The sequence below is a fragment of the Alosa pseudoharengus genome, unplaced genomic scaffold (assembly GCF_046254945.1).
Source record: "Alosa pseudoharengus isolate Yale_2024_CS ecotype anadromous, Long Island Sound unplaced genomic scaffold, YU_APseudo_1.1 YU_APseudo_1.1_scf_13, whole genome shotgun sequence".
Taxonomy (NCBI): Eukaryota; Metazoa; Chordata; class Actinopteri; order Clupeiformes; family Clupeidae; genus Alosa; species Alosa pseudoharengus.
In genome coordinates this window covers 15,499,692-15,515,111 of record NW_027468598.1, presented here as the reverse complement: position 1 = coordinate 15,515,111, position 15,420 = coordinate 15,499,692, and the positions used below count along the sequence as shown (strand labels likewise).

The following is a 15,420-nucleotide window of genomic DNA, read 5'->3' as shown; positions in this document are numbered from 1 at the left end:
AGGTGTCATATCGATGACAAGCTTATGCTCAGCACTCTGACGTACACTTTCATGGTAACCTTTACCATCGCTGTAGGGAGACCAGAACTAAGCCTACAAAGGCAGACCTTTCACTTCTCATGCATCTCTCTCTCGGTCTCTCTCACTCTCTCTCAATTCAATTCAATTCAAATATGCTTTATTGGCACGACAAATCATATGATGCATTGCCAAAGCGTTCACAGGAATAATAATAATTACAAAAAAGTAAACAAACAAACATATACAAACATTACAAACATTTACACTTCATCAATACACACTCTCTCTCTCTCTCTCTCTCTCTCTCTCTCTCTCTCTCTCTCTAACTCTCTCTAACTGCAGTTAACATTAAAGCTGATAAACGCATATAATTAAAAAGCATAAAAATGTATGGGGCTCCTGTATTGAATATTGTAGAAAGGGAATATTTTCTCTCTCTCTCTCTCTCTCTCTCTCTCTCTCTCTCTCTCTCTCTCTCTCTCTCTCTCTCTCTCCCCTACTGCTCTGCAGTTACCATCAAACATGACAAACATATGCAATTAGAAAGTAAAGAAAGCAATTAGAATGTAAAGAAAGCATTGTATTGTGCCTTTATGTATTCTCTCTCTCTCTCTCTATCTATCTCTCTCTCTCTCTCTATCTGTCCCTCCTGTTCTCACAGAGCAAGTGCGTAACAGCTACTACATTGGCCTGGACGGCTCGCTGCGGCTGGTGCTGGCCAACGGGATGGAGGTGTCGCTGCACACGGAGCCCCACCTGCTGGCCGGCACGGTCAACCCCACGGTCAGCAAGCGCAACGTCACACTGCCCATCGACAACGGCCTCAACCTGGTGGAGTGGAGACAGCGTAAGGAGCAGGCCCGCGGCCAGGTCACCGTCTACGGACGCCGACTCAGGGTACGACCAGCAACACTGTCATGGACACAGTCACACACACACATACTCACATTCACACACACACATACAGTGATTTAAAGAACAGCAGACTGACCGTGACACTGAGGGCCAGATGTAAGTACATTTGCGAACGTAGCGTTATCAGCGTCATGGACACACCGCAGATTGCAAACGCTGTCAGACCCAAGTTTCCGTCGTATTTATCATTTGTTCAATTCTTAGTGTAAACTGCGCCTTTCTCTGCCTTTCTCTGCCCATAAACGCAATTTACGAACGTCCACAACTGAATGGCAGCGCCGTTGAATGAAGTTAACTGATGACAACATTAAAAAGAATCAAACGTTTAGAGATCATGAAATAATAACATGCATGATAAGATGTAAACAAGCAGGGAGATAATGAAGATCAGTAGTTCTACTCAAACTACTTGTGCACGTAGGCTATGGAAGATTGGTCAGATCTAGCAAGTAGGAAAGTTTAAGTGAATGACGTGAAAGTGAAAGTAAGACTTTCGAAAGGCCAAAGAAAGTTAAGGTTGCTTTTGGTAGTACAAATACTTTCACCACAAAAACTGGTGCTCTAAATAGCGATTCTGTTGGCTTTGAAAGGTTCTCTTATTGACGCATTGAACTGCAATTTGGATTAACACCTGCTTTTACAAGGCGGAAGTATTTAGGCGCAGAATAGATGTGCGCTTTCAGGAGCAGTCTTTGTACATACCGCGGAAAACATAATTAGGCGCTCTTTACTCTTCCCCTCCCATCTTTTTACGCTAAACTCCCACTTTCCCCTGGATCCTCCCATGAATGCATATGCATGACATGACAAACGCAATCTGCCACTTTCAGCTCCCGCGTCGGGCAGTTTGCACTTTTACATCATTGCGGCCTGTTTGTACTGTACATACCTCGCAATGATTTTACACGCACATTGCGAAACAAATACGCCTGAAGTGGGCGCAAAAGCGTTAGTATATCTGGCCCTCACAGTCTTAATTTATACTGTTTGTTGTGTATATTGAGTTGTAGTGAGATAGCAATGCAATGTGGAGACAAATGGTTCTACTTTTGTGCACTGCAAAATCATGTACAGTACCTCGAGACCCTTCCTGAGCTGTTGATCCGTATGTGCAAAACAGCTTAAGAAAATGTAGTGGATACAAACAAACAAATTTCATTAAAAAGGAGAGATACTGCAATATATGGCCAAAAAGAATGCACAATACACAGGGATAATAAAAGCTCATAATTATGGTGCATAAACATCAACTTCACAAATAAACACACACACTGTAGTTTAGCCAGCGTTGATAGACACACATTGACAAACATGCAAACTCTTTGAATCCAAACACACACACACACACACACACACACACACACACACACACATTTGACTAATGAGGCAATAGTTAGGCTTATTTAGTCGTTTCATCATCAAGGTGTCCTCTCTTCTCATGCATGTCTAGCCGTCGTCTCTCTCTCTTTCTTTGTCTATCGATCTCTCTCTCTCTCTTTTTTTTTCTCTGTCTCTTTCTCTCTCCGTCTCTCTCTCTCTCTCTCTCTGTCTCTCTCTCTCTCTCCGTCTCTTCCCGCCGGGCTCTCTGGGACTCCAGTCCCCAGCCGCTCTTTTGAAAACGAGCCACCATCATCACTACATCTGTGAGCTGGGAGGGAGCGTCCACGGCTCACTGCGTAATCGCTTCTCCATCCCCATTGCCACGCTTCCCTTTCTTTTCTCTCTCTCTCTCTCTCTCTCTCTCTCTCTCTCTCTCTCTCTCTCTCTCTCTCTCTCTCTCTCTCTCTCACCACTGCGTGGTGGTGCGGTGTAGCGTTGCGGAGAGCAGATTGGACAGGCTGCACCTGTCAGGGCAGAAGAGATGGCTGTTGTGATAGGGCATGTTCTGGGTGGTGATGAGGGGTCGGGGGAGGGGGGGTGGGTGGTGGTAGCGAAGCTAGCCAAGTCCACCCAGTCAAGGTCATACGTGTCACAGGTGAAATCCATCACTGCGCGGCTGTGCCTCGTTGACCCCGACAGGTCAGGTGGTTACCACAGCGACCAGGAAGGAAGAAAATGTGATGAGGAAAAAGGAGGTGGGGGGGGGGGTGAAGAAATGCATTCAGATGAATGTGACCGGCTCGTTTGACAGGTGTCTCACTGTTCTACTAATGGATGCGTTTCATCTTCCTCATCTCCACCAACCTGAACCCTGTCTCTCTGTCACAGTCACTGTGTTTGACTGGAGACTTTAGACGAACAGATCGCTGTAAAAAAATCAGAAATCCCTCCAACAGATATGTTAATAAACACACTGTGACATTGGCTTGGAGGCTGTGCGTCATGTCAGTGGTTCACTTAACACAATAAGTAAAATAAATAGTTTTGGTAAAACGTTACTTTCTGTTGACGCACATCATCATAGCTCCTGAAGGGTAAACAATATGAAGGTATTAGTATTCAGTGAAGGCCGCGAACTGACGTCATGCACCTCAACATCTCCATTCAGGACTTGAGAGGAGCCAAGATAAAAGTGTCTTTTAAAAAATTGTCATAAATTTGAGTCAGGCAGTCCAACTTGTCTGAGGAGGGAGTTACAGAACCAATCAATCTATGTGACCCAGTTGGCGAGCGGCGTTGGCATGGGGGCTCCCTCTGCGGTAACGACGCCAGCTCTCTGTTATGTACGAGGGGGGCACCACAGCGGTCCACAGACGTGACGCAGGAAGCCAGCTGAACGACCCATTTGTGACTTGGACCGTAACGCAATCGCAGCCAATAAGGGGGTGAAGCTAAAGCACCTCCCCACCCCACTTAGCACCCCACCCCCCCCCACCCCCCATATGTTTGCCCTTTTCCCTGCTCTTTCTCAGGCTGTGTTTTGTAAGCAAACCTGATCCTTGGCAACGAGAGGTTTGGGATTTCCGATGGAGGAGGGTGGGGGGGGTGGAGGGGCTGGGGACAAAAAAGCTCATGTAGCAAAGACCTCAAAGTGTTAGCGCCTCGCTAGCGTTAAAGTGCTGCAGCTAACCGGGTGGTGCCATTGTGTCTGTCGCTGACGCGGACCGTTTCACCGGGGCTGTGGGGTGTGTAGCGGCGAGAGAGAGGCGCTAATGTATGTAACAGACATCAGGGCCCCCGGGGGGGACAGGGTGACGGGAGCGGCCTATTGGAGGCCTGGAGGGGAGAGGGGGCAGCGTCAGAGCCACGGACATCAGGCGACCTTGAGTCACATGTCAAGTGATGTTACGTCAATGGATGAGTGGGTGTGATGTGTGTGTGTGTGTGTGTGTGTGTGTCTTTGTATTTGTATATGTATGTGGCAGTCTGTGTATGTGTGTGTATGGCAGACAGTGTCTGGTAGAATTGATGTGCAGAGGTATAGCAAACAAGATTACATTATACTGTACATCCTATGTATGCGTTCATGTGTTCATTGTACTGTATACATACATGCATATACTCTAGGTCCTCTACATGTGTGTGTGAGTGAGAGAGAGGGAGAGAGTTATGGGTGAGCCTGTGCGGTGTGTGCCTGATGTTAAATGGGTCAGTGGAAGTCCAGCCCCTGAAACCCTGTGTGACGGTGAGGCGTGCGAGTCAGCATGGCCACCACAGAGCTGATGATTTATACTGCCAGGCCACAGACACTCCTCTCCACTCCAAGGAAGCCAGGGCGCTTGTCAGGGAGACGACTTTCTTTCCCATTGCTGCATAAATGTGTGTTTGTGTGCGTTTGTCTGTCTGCATGTCTATGAAGTGAATGTCTGTGTTGTATGGCCGCGCTGAGATTTAAGCAAGAGCTGTGTGTTTGTGTGTGTGTGTGTGTGTGTGTGTGTGTGTGTGTGTGTGTGTGTGTGTGTGTGTGTTTGTGTGTCACTGGAGGACACTGCAGCGATGTGTTTCCCACCAAAAGCGGCCCACTGCTGCACAAACTCTGGACTGCAGATATACCGCTTCTCTATTGACTCTCTTTTTGTTTACGCTGCGTTATTAGAATTGCCTTATGTACTGCCTCCAAACAAACAGGGTGTGTGTGTATGTGTGTGTGATGAGCCAGAGTGTGTAAGACTGTTTGTTTGCTTTAAAGAGGGACAAATCGGACCCTGAACAAATAAGATTAAAACTCTTATCTCTGAAGCAGCCATAACTCTTTTTTTTTTTTTTAATATTGGAAACAACAAGGAGAGCAAATATTGGACTTGGAAATAATGGGGGGAAAAAAGACTAATTTGATTTTAATGAGGCTACAAAAAGGGAATCAAACTTATTAGATTTGTCAGGGGCTCTGAATATGCTATGAGTGCATGAATAATTGATTGCGTTGATGAAAACAAATGAGACGCCCCCTTCAACAACTGTCGTTTTAATCACTGCGAATGATGATCTGAGCAGACTGCGGTCGACACGAGCAGTTTATTAAAAGACAGTTGTCACCAGTCTCTGAAGATGGTTGAAGGTTGTTCGTACAGCAGCAGCGTTTAGTTAGGGAATCCAATTAGAGTGCAAACATTCAAGTCTACTTCGGTCTCTCCTCAGTCAGAGGATAAAATTCCAAGGGGCCATTTAGAGATTTTTGCCTCTTTCTGCTATGAAACCCTTCCTGTACACTGTCTCTGTCTCTCTCTCTCTCTCTCTCTCTCTCTCTCTCTCTCTCTCTCTCTCTCTCTCTCCCCCTGTCTCTTTCTTTTCCTGCTGCGTCTCTGCCCCCGTTCCAAACCACCCCCCCCCTTCATAAAGCCTATCTGCTTTCCTAAAGCCTGCCCTGTTGAAGGGAGTGTCCAATTTAAACCATTCCCCTTGAGTGGGTTTCCTTTCTCTCTGGAGACTGGCATCTCTGCCAAAAGGGTTTTCTCCAGTCCGTTGGGCCACTGCTGAACCACGACCCGGTACAAGGATCCGGGACCCTCCCCCCTCACGCTTTGGAATTCCAGGATCTCCCCTCCTCACTCCCCACCGCCCCTAACCTGTCTACGTTTTCTCCTTTTCTTCCCCCACAAACCTCCACCTTCTCTTTTTTCCTGATGTGACAAGGGCCTTGATTGTAGAGTCTATTCCATCACTCTGAAGGCTTTGAGAGGGGAAGGAAAAAAAAACTCCCTCAGGTGTGTTATTGGCACATTAAAGAAATGTCAGTCACACCCAACTTTTTTTTTCTTTCTTTCTTTCTTTCTTTCTTTCTTTAAAAGCACTCCTAGTTGATGAAAGGAAGGATTGACTTGTGTCATAATCTGATAATCTGTTTACACTGCAGATTTTGTTTGTCTAATACTTCCCTCAGCACTTCATTGATCTCAGCCATAACCTTAATCTTTGCTGAAGGAGTGGCACTGCTCTAGTAACCCTGGGAAACCATCATGTGAGGAAGCAAGGGATTGTGGGGGATTGGTACCCCCCCCCCCACCCCTTTTTTTCCATTCCCAGTCAAATTACCCATTACCCACAGTAACCTCACCCCCCCAGGAGGATGCTCCTATTCATAAGACTGGTTGCTTTTAGTGTAAAGTAATCCTCTCAATTAGGTATTAGTGACATTAATTGGTCCCAGTGTAATTGTCCCTTCACAGACGAGAGACCCCAGCATGCAGAAAAGAATGAGTGAGTGAGTGAAGGGGAAGAAAGAAAGAGAGGAGGGGGGACCCCTCACTCCCTCCTTCTTCAGTCCCTCAGTCCGCCATACCACTGGATGGAGGCCAACAACAGCTCGCAAAGCCGTTTTAAAACTCTGTTAAGCCGCGCCAAGCTCGGTGCCAAACTGGGAACCTGGCGAGAGGAGCACAGATTAATCACAGTGACGTGGCGATGATGGCAGGGAGAAGGAGAGAGAGAGAGATGGAGAGAGAGAGAGAGGGATGGAGAGAGAGAGAGAGAGAGGGATGGAGAGAGGTGGAGTGACAAGAGCTAAAGGTAAGGACTGAGAGAGAGAGAGAGAGAGAGAGAGGGAGTGAAAGATTGCAGAACAGAGGCAAGAGTGAGGCAGGCGGCAGACGTTTCATTGGAGCACATGCTCTTCTCTCTGGCCCAAACACTCCAGATGGTGGTTTAAGGCAGCGGGTAGGCACTGTAATCCCAGTCTAACTGGTGTGTAAGATGAGACCATGGAGGCTGTTCTGGAGCGGGTGATGCGCCCCACTAGCTCTGCTGGTCTCGCACACAAAACTGCAACAATGCCATTACAAACAAAGGAACTCACTCACAGTGCTTCTTAGTCACTGTTAACATGTCAAGGATTAAGTTTTAGTACAGTCCTTTCAGGAGAAGATATGTTTTGTGTGTATGCGTGTGTGTGTGTGTGTGCGCGCGCTTGTGTGTGTGTGTGTGTGTGTGTGTGTGTGTGCGTGTGCGTGCTTGTGTGTGTGTGTGTGCGTGTGTATTCACATGTTATAGCTAGGATATCCCCCGCAGCCATAACTAATAGGTACCAGAGCCATGCAAAGTGAATCAGCTCAATGTTCTGGACCAGCTCATACAGCAGTGGCCGAGGCCTTCTGACCGCACGCTGCCCCGCAACCTCCGCCCTCCGCCCCCACACACACACACAAACACACACACACACACATTTCCCCTTCATCTCCCTGTTAGATGGTAGACTGAGCGCTCCCTTCACTTGAGCTGCTACAGACAAAGGCCCAGCCAGATCCTCCATCCACCCCCCCACCCCCACCCCCACTGCCCAAGGCCTCCTCCCGCCTGCATTGACCCGGACGTGGCCCATGGGATTAGTGTGAGCAGTGCGTCGATAGGGCCATGCTCTGATCACAGCGTGCGCCGGGGGTCAGGGGTGCGTGTCCTCCCCGCATCGCCATGGGAACCCAGGCCGGCACTCAGGGCTCGTTTCGGAGGAAGTTGTGAGCTTTAGCCTTTATCTGCCAGTTCCCAGCAGCCATTGATTAGTTCTGTCGACGTGCACACAAACACACACCCTATGCCGTACGGATAGACACATACATACACATACACACCGTGTACTCACATTCTCTTAGTCAAAAGTAGCGACCGAGTAAAGTGAAAATCGCACACATCTTTGGGAGTTTTTCTCCTGATCAATGCATCAGTTTGCTTCACGCTTGAGTGGTCAGAGACTTACTTTAAAGTTAGTCCCAAACACAAACAAAGGGAAGTTGGCACTCGCTTTTAATAAAATATGTAATTATGTGTGCATCACTTCACTGACTCCTGGACTCCCCAGATGTAGTCCTTGTAATTAAAAGAAATAATCATGTTTTTTATAATGCAGTGTTTTGGTCGCCTGGGTAGTCTCAGAGGTTTTTTTTCCCCCTGATGTTTGAGACATCCTTCCACACACACCTTTATTTTTCCAACTTTCAGAATAACAGTCAGTATTTATTTTGAATTGTCTCACTCTCTCTCTCTCTCTCTCTCTCTCTCTCTTTCCCTCCCTTTTTCTGACAGGTACACAACCGCAATCTGCTGTCCATGGACTTCGACCGCATCACCAGGACCGAGAAGGTGTACGACGACCACAGGAAATTCACGCTACGCATCCACTATGACCACGCCGGCCGACCCACCCTTTGGGCCCCCAGCATCCGCCTCAACGGCGTCAACGTCACCTACTCACCCGGCGGTCACGTGGCGGGCATCCAGAGGGGCACCATGTCCGTGCGCATGGAGTATGACCAGAACGGCCGCATCAGCTCACAAACCTTCGCCGACGGGAAGTCGTGGACCTACACGTATCTAGAGAAGGTGCCAAAGCCTGTAGATTGTGCTTGTCCTAACCTACCTGTCTGACTCCCAAAAGGGCAGCAATGTGAATCAGTTGGGTCAGAATCAGGGTTGTGCAAAATTCGAATTGCAATCCTGCTTCCTGTTTGCTACCTCAATTGAAATGCAAGGGAAATTCAAGAATTGAATTGGAATTTAAGAGCCAGTTTCAATTCAATTCTGGAATTTTGCACAACCCTGGTCAGAATTGATCAACATTGGTCAGCCAACAGTTTTGTTTAAGTGGGTCAAAATTGGTCCAAGCCAGACTCAGACAACAACACAGCAGCCACAAAGTGCCGTATATGCTAGTGTAAAAAATGGCACAGTAGGTATGAGTAGGTAGGTGAGAGTAGGAATAGAATTATAACCTGCGTCCCATTCCATGTACCTCCAGGACACTTCCATGCAGTGTGCTTATTTGTGTAGTGTGTGAATGTCACAAGGGTAGTGTCCTCTCAAATTGAACACCACGAGGAGCATGTGGAGGATTTGTATATCAGAGACGGAACCCACGGTACATCTAGGTGGAAAAGATACATATTTTTGCTTCCCTCCTAAGGAAAACGGCACTCAATACAATTAATTAGTCGTTGTGAACATCTGCCGTTCTTGTCTGAGTTTGTATTGGAGGGAGGGTGTTTGAACTCTTTTGCTCTTTTGAATGTTATGAAGCCTTTTGAGAGGTACTAACTACAAAGACACGGAGGTTTGGTGAGATGAGCTTTCCTCTGCGCTACACATTGTTGCTACAGACAGCTTGACAGCGCACCTAAGTCTTAAAATAATGTGGTGCAGCAAGGAGAAATGGGAAAAAATGTCACTCTCCAAGCGTTAATTAGTGCTGAGATATTGGGAGAAGATGCTTTCTGTTGCTCGCACATTTAATGTGAAGATAGCAGCCGCTCACCTCATTGAAAGATTTCAGGCTCTGACAAAAACAACTCCTGGGTGGATTTTAAAGATGTCATTTGTGTAACTGAGTGCGTCTTGTACCAAAACCCCATATCGTTTGCAGATTTAACAACAACAAAAAAATCACCTACCTTTTGAAATATACTCACCTACCTTTTGAAATATTAACACCTCAGTTTTTGGTGTGATGTTCATCCACTTGTACACTGTGTGTGTGTGTGTGTGTGTGTGTGTTTGTGTGTGTGTGTAACTAAACGTACCTGTCGGTGTTGCCGAGCTCATTCCAACCTTTTTCTATTGTGTCCCTCTGCTGTTCTCCGTATTGAGTCAGTCTTTTGGCTCATCATTTAATGGAGGGCAAGAGGACACACACATTAGTTGTGACCTTCACACTCTCCTTGCAGCCCACGAGTTTATCATTTTAACGGTTTAACATCTTTGTCAGTGGGGACAGGTGAAGCTATTAGAATGCTGGCTAAAAGCTGTTGGGAGTGGTGAAGTTTGTGATGGTGTGTGGAGTGTTAATGCTGTTGTCCTCTTTCCCACCCCATCCCCCCTCCTCTTCTCTGCAGTCCATGGTCCTGCTGCTCTTCAGTCAGAGGCAGTACATATTCGAGTTTGACAAGAACGACCGGCTGTCGTCGGTGACCATGCCCAACGTGGCGAGGCAGACGCTGGAGACCACGCGCTCGGTGGGCTACTACCGCAACACGTACCACCCGCCGGAGGGCAACGCGTCAGTGCTCCAGGACTACAGTGAGGAGGGCCTTCTGCTGCAGACCCAGCACCTGGGCACCGGCCGGCGGGTCATCTACAAGTACGGCAAGCTCTCGAAGCTGCTGGAGGTGCTTCACGACACCACGCGCATCGCCTTCTCTTACGACGAGGCGGCTGGGCTGCTGAAGACGGTCAGCTTGCAGAGCGAGGGCAGCTTCACCTGCACGATCCGCTACCGGCAGCTCGGCCCGCTCATCGACCGGCAGATCTTCCGCTTCAGCGAGGAGGGCCTGGTCAACGCCCGGTTTGACTACAACTATGACAACAGCTTCCGAGTGACCAGCATGCAGGCGGTCATCAACGAGACGCCGCTCCCCATCGACCTGTACCGCTACGACGACGTGTCGGGCAAGATGGAGCAGTTTGGCAAGTTTGGCGTCATCTACTATGAAATTAACCAGATCATCACCACCGCAGTGATGACTCACACCAAGCACTTTGACGCCTACGGCCGCGTCAAGGAGGTCCAGTACGAAATCTTCCGATCGCTCATGTACTGGATGATGGTGCAGTACGACAACATGGGCCGCGTGGTGGCCAAGGAGCTGAAAGTCGGACCGTACGCCAACACCACCCGCTACGCCTACGAGTACGATGCGGACGGCCAGCTGCAGACGGTCTCCCTTAACGACAAGCCGCTCTGGCGCTACAGTTACGACCTCAACGGCAACCTGCACCTGCTGAGCCCCGGGAGCAGCGCTCGCCTCACCCCGCTGCGCTACGACCTGCGCGACAGGATCACGCGCCTCGGCGACGCCCAGTACCGGCTGGACGAGGACGGCTTCCTGCGCCAGCGCGGCAACGACTACTTCGAGTACGACTCGGCCGGGCACCTGACGCGGGCCTACAACCGCGTGGCCGGCTGGAGCGTCCAGTACCGCTACGACGGTCTGGGCCGCCGCGTGTCCAGCCGCAGCACGCCCGGGCACCACCTGCAGTTCTTCTACGCGGACCTGTCGAGCCCGGCCCGCGCCACGCACCTGTACAACCACTCCAGCTCCGAGATCACTTCGCTCTACTACGACCTCCAGGGGCACCTGTTCGCCATGGAGCTGAGCAGCGGAGACGAGTTCTACGTGGCGTGCGACAACATCGGCACACCGCTGGCCGTGTTCAGCGGCTCGGGCGCCATGATCAAGCAGGTCTTCCACACGGCCTTCGGCGAGGTCTACCTGGACACCAACCCCAGCTTCCAGCTCATCATCGGCTACCAGGGCGGCATCTACGAGCCCCTCACCAAACTCGTCCACATGGGCAAGCGCGATTACGACACGCTCGCCGGCCGATGGACCACGCCCGACCACGACGTGTGGCAGCGGCTAAACGGCAACAACATCGCGCCCTTTAACCTCTACATGTTCAAGAACAACAACCCCCTGACCAACAGCCAAGAGACCAAGTGCTACATGACAGGTGAGTGGCTATATGGAATGCCGTGCGCAGCAGTAGCGCTTTGTTAGCCGAACCTGATGGGGATCGTCGAATCACAGTGCAGACCTTGAGCAAAAGTGTTCAAACGCTTTTTTGATAGCTTCGCCTCACACAAAGCTTTGACTTTGTTCCTCTAATCTGATGTGTCGCCAACCAGCAAAATCAAACCACACACAAAAACAACAAACAATGCACCAGTTACAACGGCAGTTTGCAAGGGAAATAGTGTTCGTGCATTACACTCTGTGCTGGCTGGGTTTTTTCTTGAAGAGGGCCCTTACCACAGCAGGGGGGTCATTTTTCAGCCTCTCCTTTGGGCCCTGTTTGGAATGCTACTTTCTTTCCTACATATTTACTTCTTTCCCCTCTTTTTCCCTTGCATCCCCTCTTGCTCTCTCTCTCTCTCTATCTCTCTCTCTCTCTCTCTTGCTTTCTCTCGATCAGTGGTACACAGTGGAGTTCTCCCTCTGTTCAGCATTCAGGTCGTTCCCTTGAAATATCACATCACTCTTTCGCTGCCTGAATGTGGGGGTTGGTGGTGGGGGGTGGTAAATAGGAGTGAAAGCTCCCCGGTGGAGAAGGGAGCCGCACAATGGGTACCATACAGCTCACTGCCAGGGGCTGTTGTATCAGCGCACTCGCTCAGCTCCAAAGCAGAAACAGCAGCAGAGAGGAGAGGAGAGAGTGTAGGAGCCACTCCAAAGGGCTGTTTTAAAGCTGAGGCCTGTGTGTTTTTGTTTGAGGTTCCACCCTAATCTTGACCGCTTGCCTCTCTGAGATGAAAGAACGTTTTTCATAAGAGTGGCATCTGGTTCTAATGTGATTAATGGCGTTTTATGTGTTTTCGTATCCAAAAAAACAAGCAAAGGCCTTTATTCTGAATGAGGTCCATTGCCTTCATATGCTGAATTAGTTTAATCATGATTAAGTAGGGCAGTGAAAACTTCCAGGAAAGAAATAGAAAACGGGTGGCACTCATTTGTTCCAGGTGAAATTCTCTTCCTTTTATATTTTCTCTTTATCTCTTTGTCTCTGTCTCTCTCTCTCTCTCTCTCTCTTCCCCCTTTTCTCTTGTCTTCCTCTCTCTATCCCTGTTATCATCTATTTGACATGTTGCACCACTGCTCAACTTCATTCTCTAACCAAAGCGTGCGCTGCACCAGTGAACCGGGCAGTCGGGTCACGTCACAACCCCTGAGGCTGGCCACGGAATGCTAAGCAGGCCGCCGCTAAGCTCCGACAGCCGTGTTGAGCGCCACTCTCACCTGCCGGCAGTGATTGATGGCCTTGACATTTCTATTCCGTCGCCAGAATTAAGAGAGCTGCTCATATTGTCCTTAAACATATTCTTATGCAAAGCAGCTTTGTCAGGTGCCATTGCTCACAAAAGAAGGGATGTATTTTTTTTTTCCTTCTGTTTTTCCCCAGCAACATAGTCATGCTGTCAGTATGAAGGCTTCTCTATCCATGACAAATATATTAGGTGTTTTGAAGAGAGTAGCTTATCACTGTGCAGTTGATTGGTTTTCCAGTCAAGGTTCACTTTGGCTCCATATTTGCTCATGTGATATTCAGGTGGGATGGGAAGTAAAATATCAACGTGTTAAATGTGCGCCGGCATGGGAATTAAATTTTGTGACCTGTCGGAGACCTGCGGCAGGAAGTCACTGTCACCGATGTGGAGCCAAGCTGCTCGCCAGCGAGATGAACAGAGTCTGGGGAGCAGGAAGGAGAGAATTGCACAGTTCGCTATCTTCCCTGGAACATCCATCACATTTTAGCCTAGTGTCTGAAACTAATCAAGCGATCCCACTCTGGGTGTTCAAGCAGTTCATTTCATCTGAACCAGTGAGGAAGAAATGGGGGGAAAAGAAAGCTCTGCTGAACCCGTGTTGTGTTTCCTAATGAATCACAGACTTAGCAGTACATTGAGTGGTGAAAAGACTGAATGTTAAGCTATTGTTTGTTTGTTTGTTTGTTTATTTGTATCTTCTGCTACCCTTACAGATGTCAACAGCTGGCTAGTGACATTTGGCTTCCAGCTGTACAATGTCATCCCGGGCTACAAGAAGCCCATCTCGGACGCCATGGAGCCCTCCTACGAGCTGATCCACACCCAGATGAAGACTCAGGAGTGGGATAGCACCAAGGTAAGACAGGACTCACTCTATCATCCAGACATCTTGGTCTGACCGTTTTAGTCATCCATTCCTGCCCTGCGTTTTAGATGGGAGCTCCAGACTCTTGTCTGAAATTGCCCCCCTCACTATCCGAGACTTCGAAATCACCAAGAAAACGTAGGCGCCTCATTTCTTGCCCTCCCTCCCTTTTACCCAGTCTCTCACTCACTCGCTCAACCTCTTTCTCCTCATCTCTTACTTTATCTCTTCCTCTCTCTAGCACTCACTCTCTCTCTCTCTCTCTCTCTTTTATCTCTTTCCTTCTGTCTCTTTTGTTATGTCCCTTTCTGAGAGCTCAGGGAATCTGGGTCAGGCTTCACCCTGAACCCGTCTAATAGTCCGGCCATTAGGGAAATTCACTCCACTTTTCCTTTGCCATTGATTTCATCTCCGCCATACACCCCTCCTGAACCTCCTTGTAGGCACACATACAAAACACACACACACACATACACACACACACACACACACACACACACACACACACACACACACACACACACACACACACACACACCAGCAAGCACCCAGGCATCAGTAGTACAGAGTTTGATTCCTCGCATCTGTCAAGCCCTGCGAGTTGCCTTTCAGCCACCTGAATTATTGACGAGGCGGCTGTCGTGTCTTCCCTGCCGCGTCGAGTTACAGCCGGAGAGAGCCACCCGCCGAGGCAGCCGCGGTGGCCGACACGTCTGTTTGCTTTTCATATGTAAAGACAACGCCCGTGCCCACCGTCAGTGCCAGGCGAGCCGCACGCCTGCGATGTGTGCCCAGACAAAACACTATGCGGAGTGTGTGAGAGAGAGAGAGAGAGAGAGAGAGAGAGAGGAGAGGGAGAGAATGGACTACAGACTGATCCTTTTAAAAACCCTCTTTTGTTAAGATAAGACAGCGGCTGGTTGTTTGGGTTGATGAGCAAGCATTTGCTCGCTCGACCCGTACAGCTTTTGTGTCGAGCTTGACCCATCTCTCCCTGTATCGGAGATATAAACGCAAATAGTATCAGACGTGTTTTATCCGTTTCTGGATCGTCGTTCTTTTGAAAGAGAGGATGCAGTGGGGAGACGCAGGAGCCTGCGAGGAGAGAGGGGTGAGGGAGAGCACAGAGAGAGAGACGCCAGGCTGGATAATATGAAACGATGAAACAATAAACGTTTGAAGCCTCGCTTCTGTTTCTGCTGACAAGTTACATAGGGGTCTCGCGCATTCAAGGAGAATTGAGGAGTGCGTCTACTGTATATCAGAAAAGAGCCATTTTTTGATGCTCGGAGATAACCCAGATTTTCGGAAGCATCAGAGATTTTAGGGGGAGCATAATGTGTGGAAGATGATCTACTGTTCCAATTTTCTGATGGCTTTTACTTGACACATTGAAGGCCCTTATATTTATTTGAGAAAACATTACCACATTTTTTTGCCTGCCTTTTTTTCCTCCGAAAGATCAAATAAAGGCTCGTTGTTGCACTAAAACATT

General features: G+C 48.8%; 1 protein-coding gene across 1 annotated transcript in view; it reads left to right on the top strand.

Annotated features, from left to right (window-relative positions):
* Positions 1–15,420, top strand: part of tenm4 (teneurin transmembrane protein 4) — a 201,571-nt gene that overhangs the window by 180,922 nt on the left and 5,229 nt on the right. The window contains exons 27-30 of the mRNA XM_076281530.1: positions 683–918; positions 8,329–8,625; positions 10,131–11,748; positions 13,774–13,916. Of these exons, the coding sequence (XP_076137645.1) occupies positions 683–918; positions 8,329–8,625; positions 10,131–11,748; positions 13,774–13,916 (2,294 nt within the window). The remainder of the gene's footprint in view (positions 1–682; positions 919–8,328; positions 8,626–10,130; positions 11,749–13,773; positions 13,917–15,420) is intronic.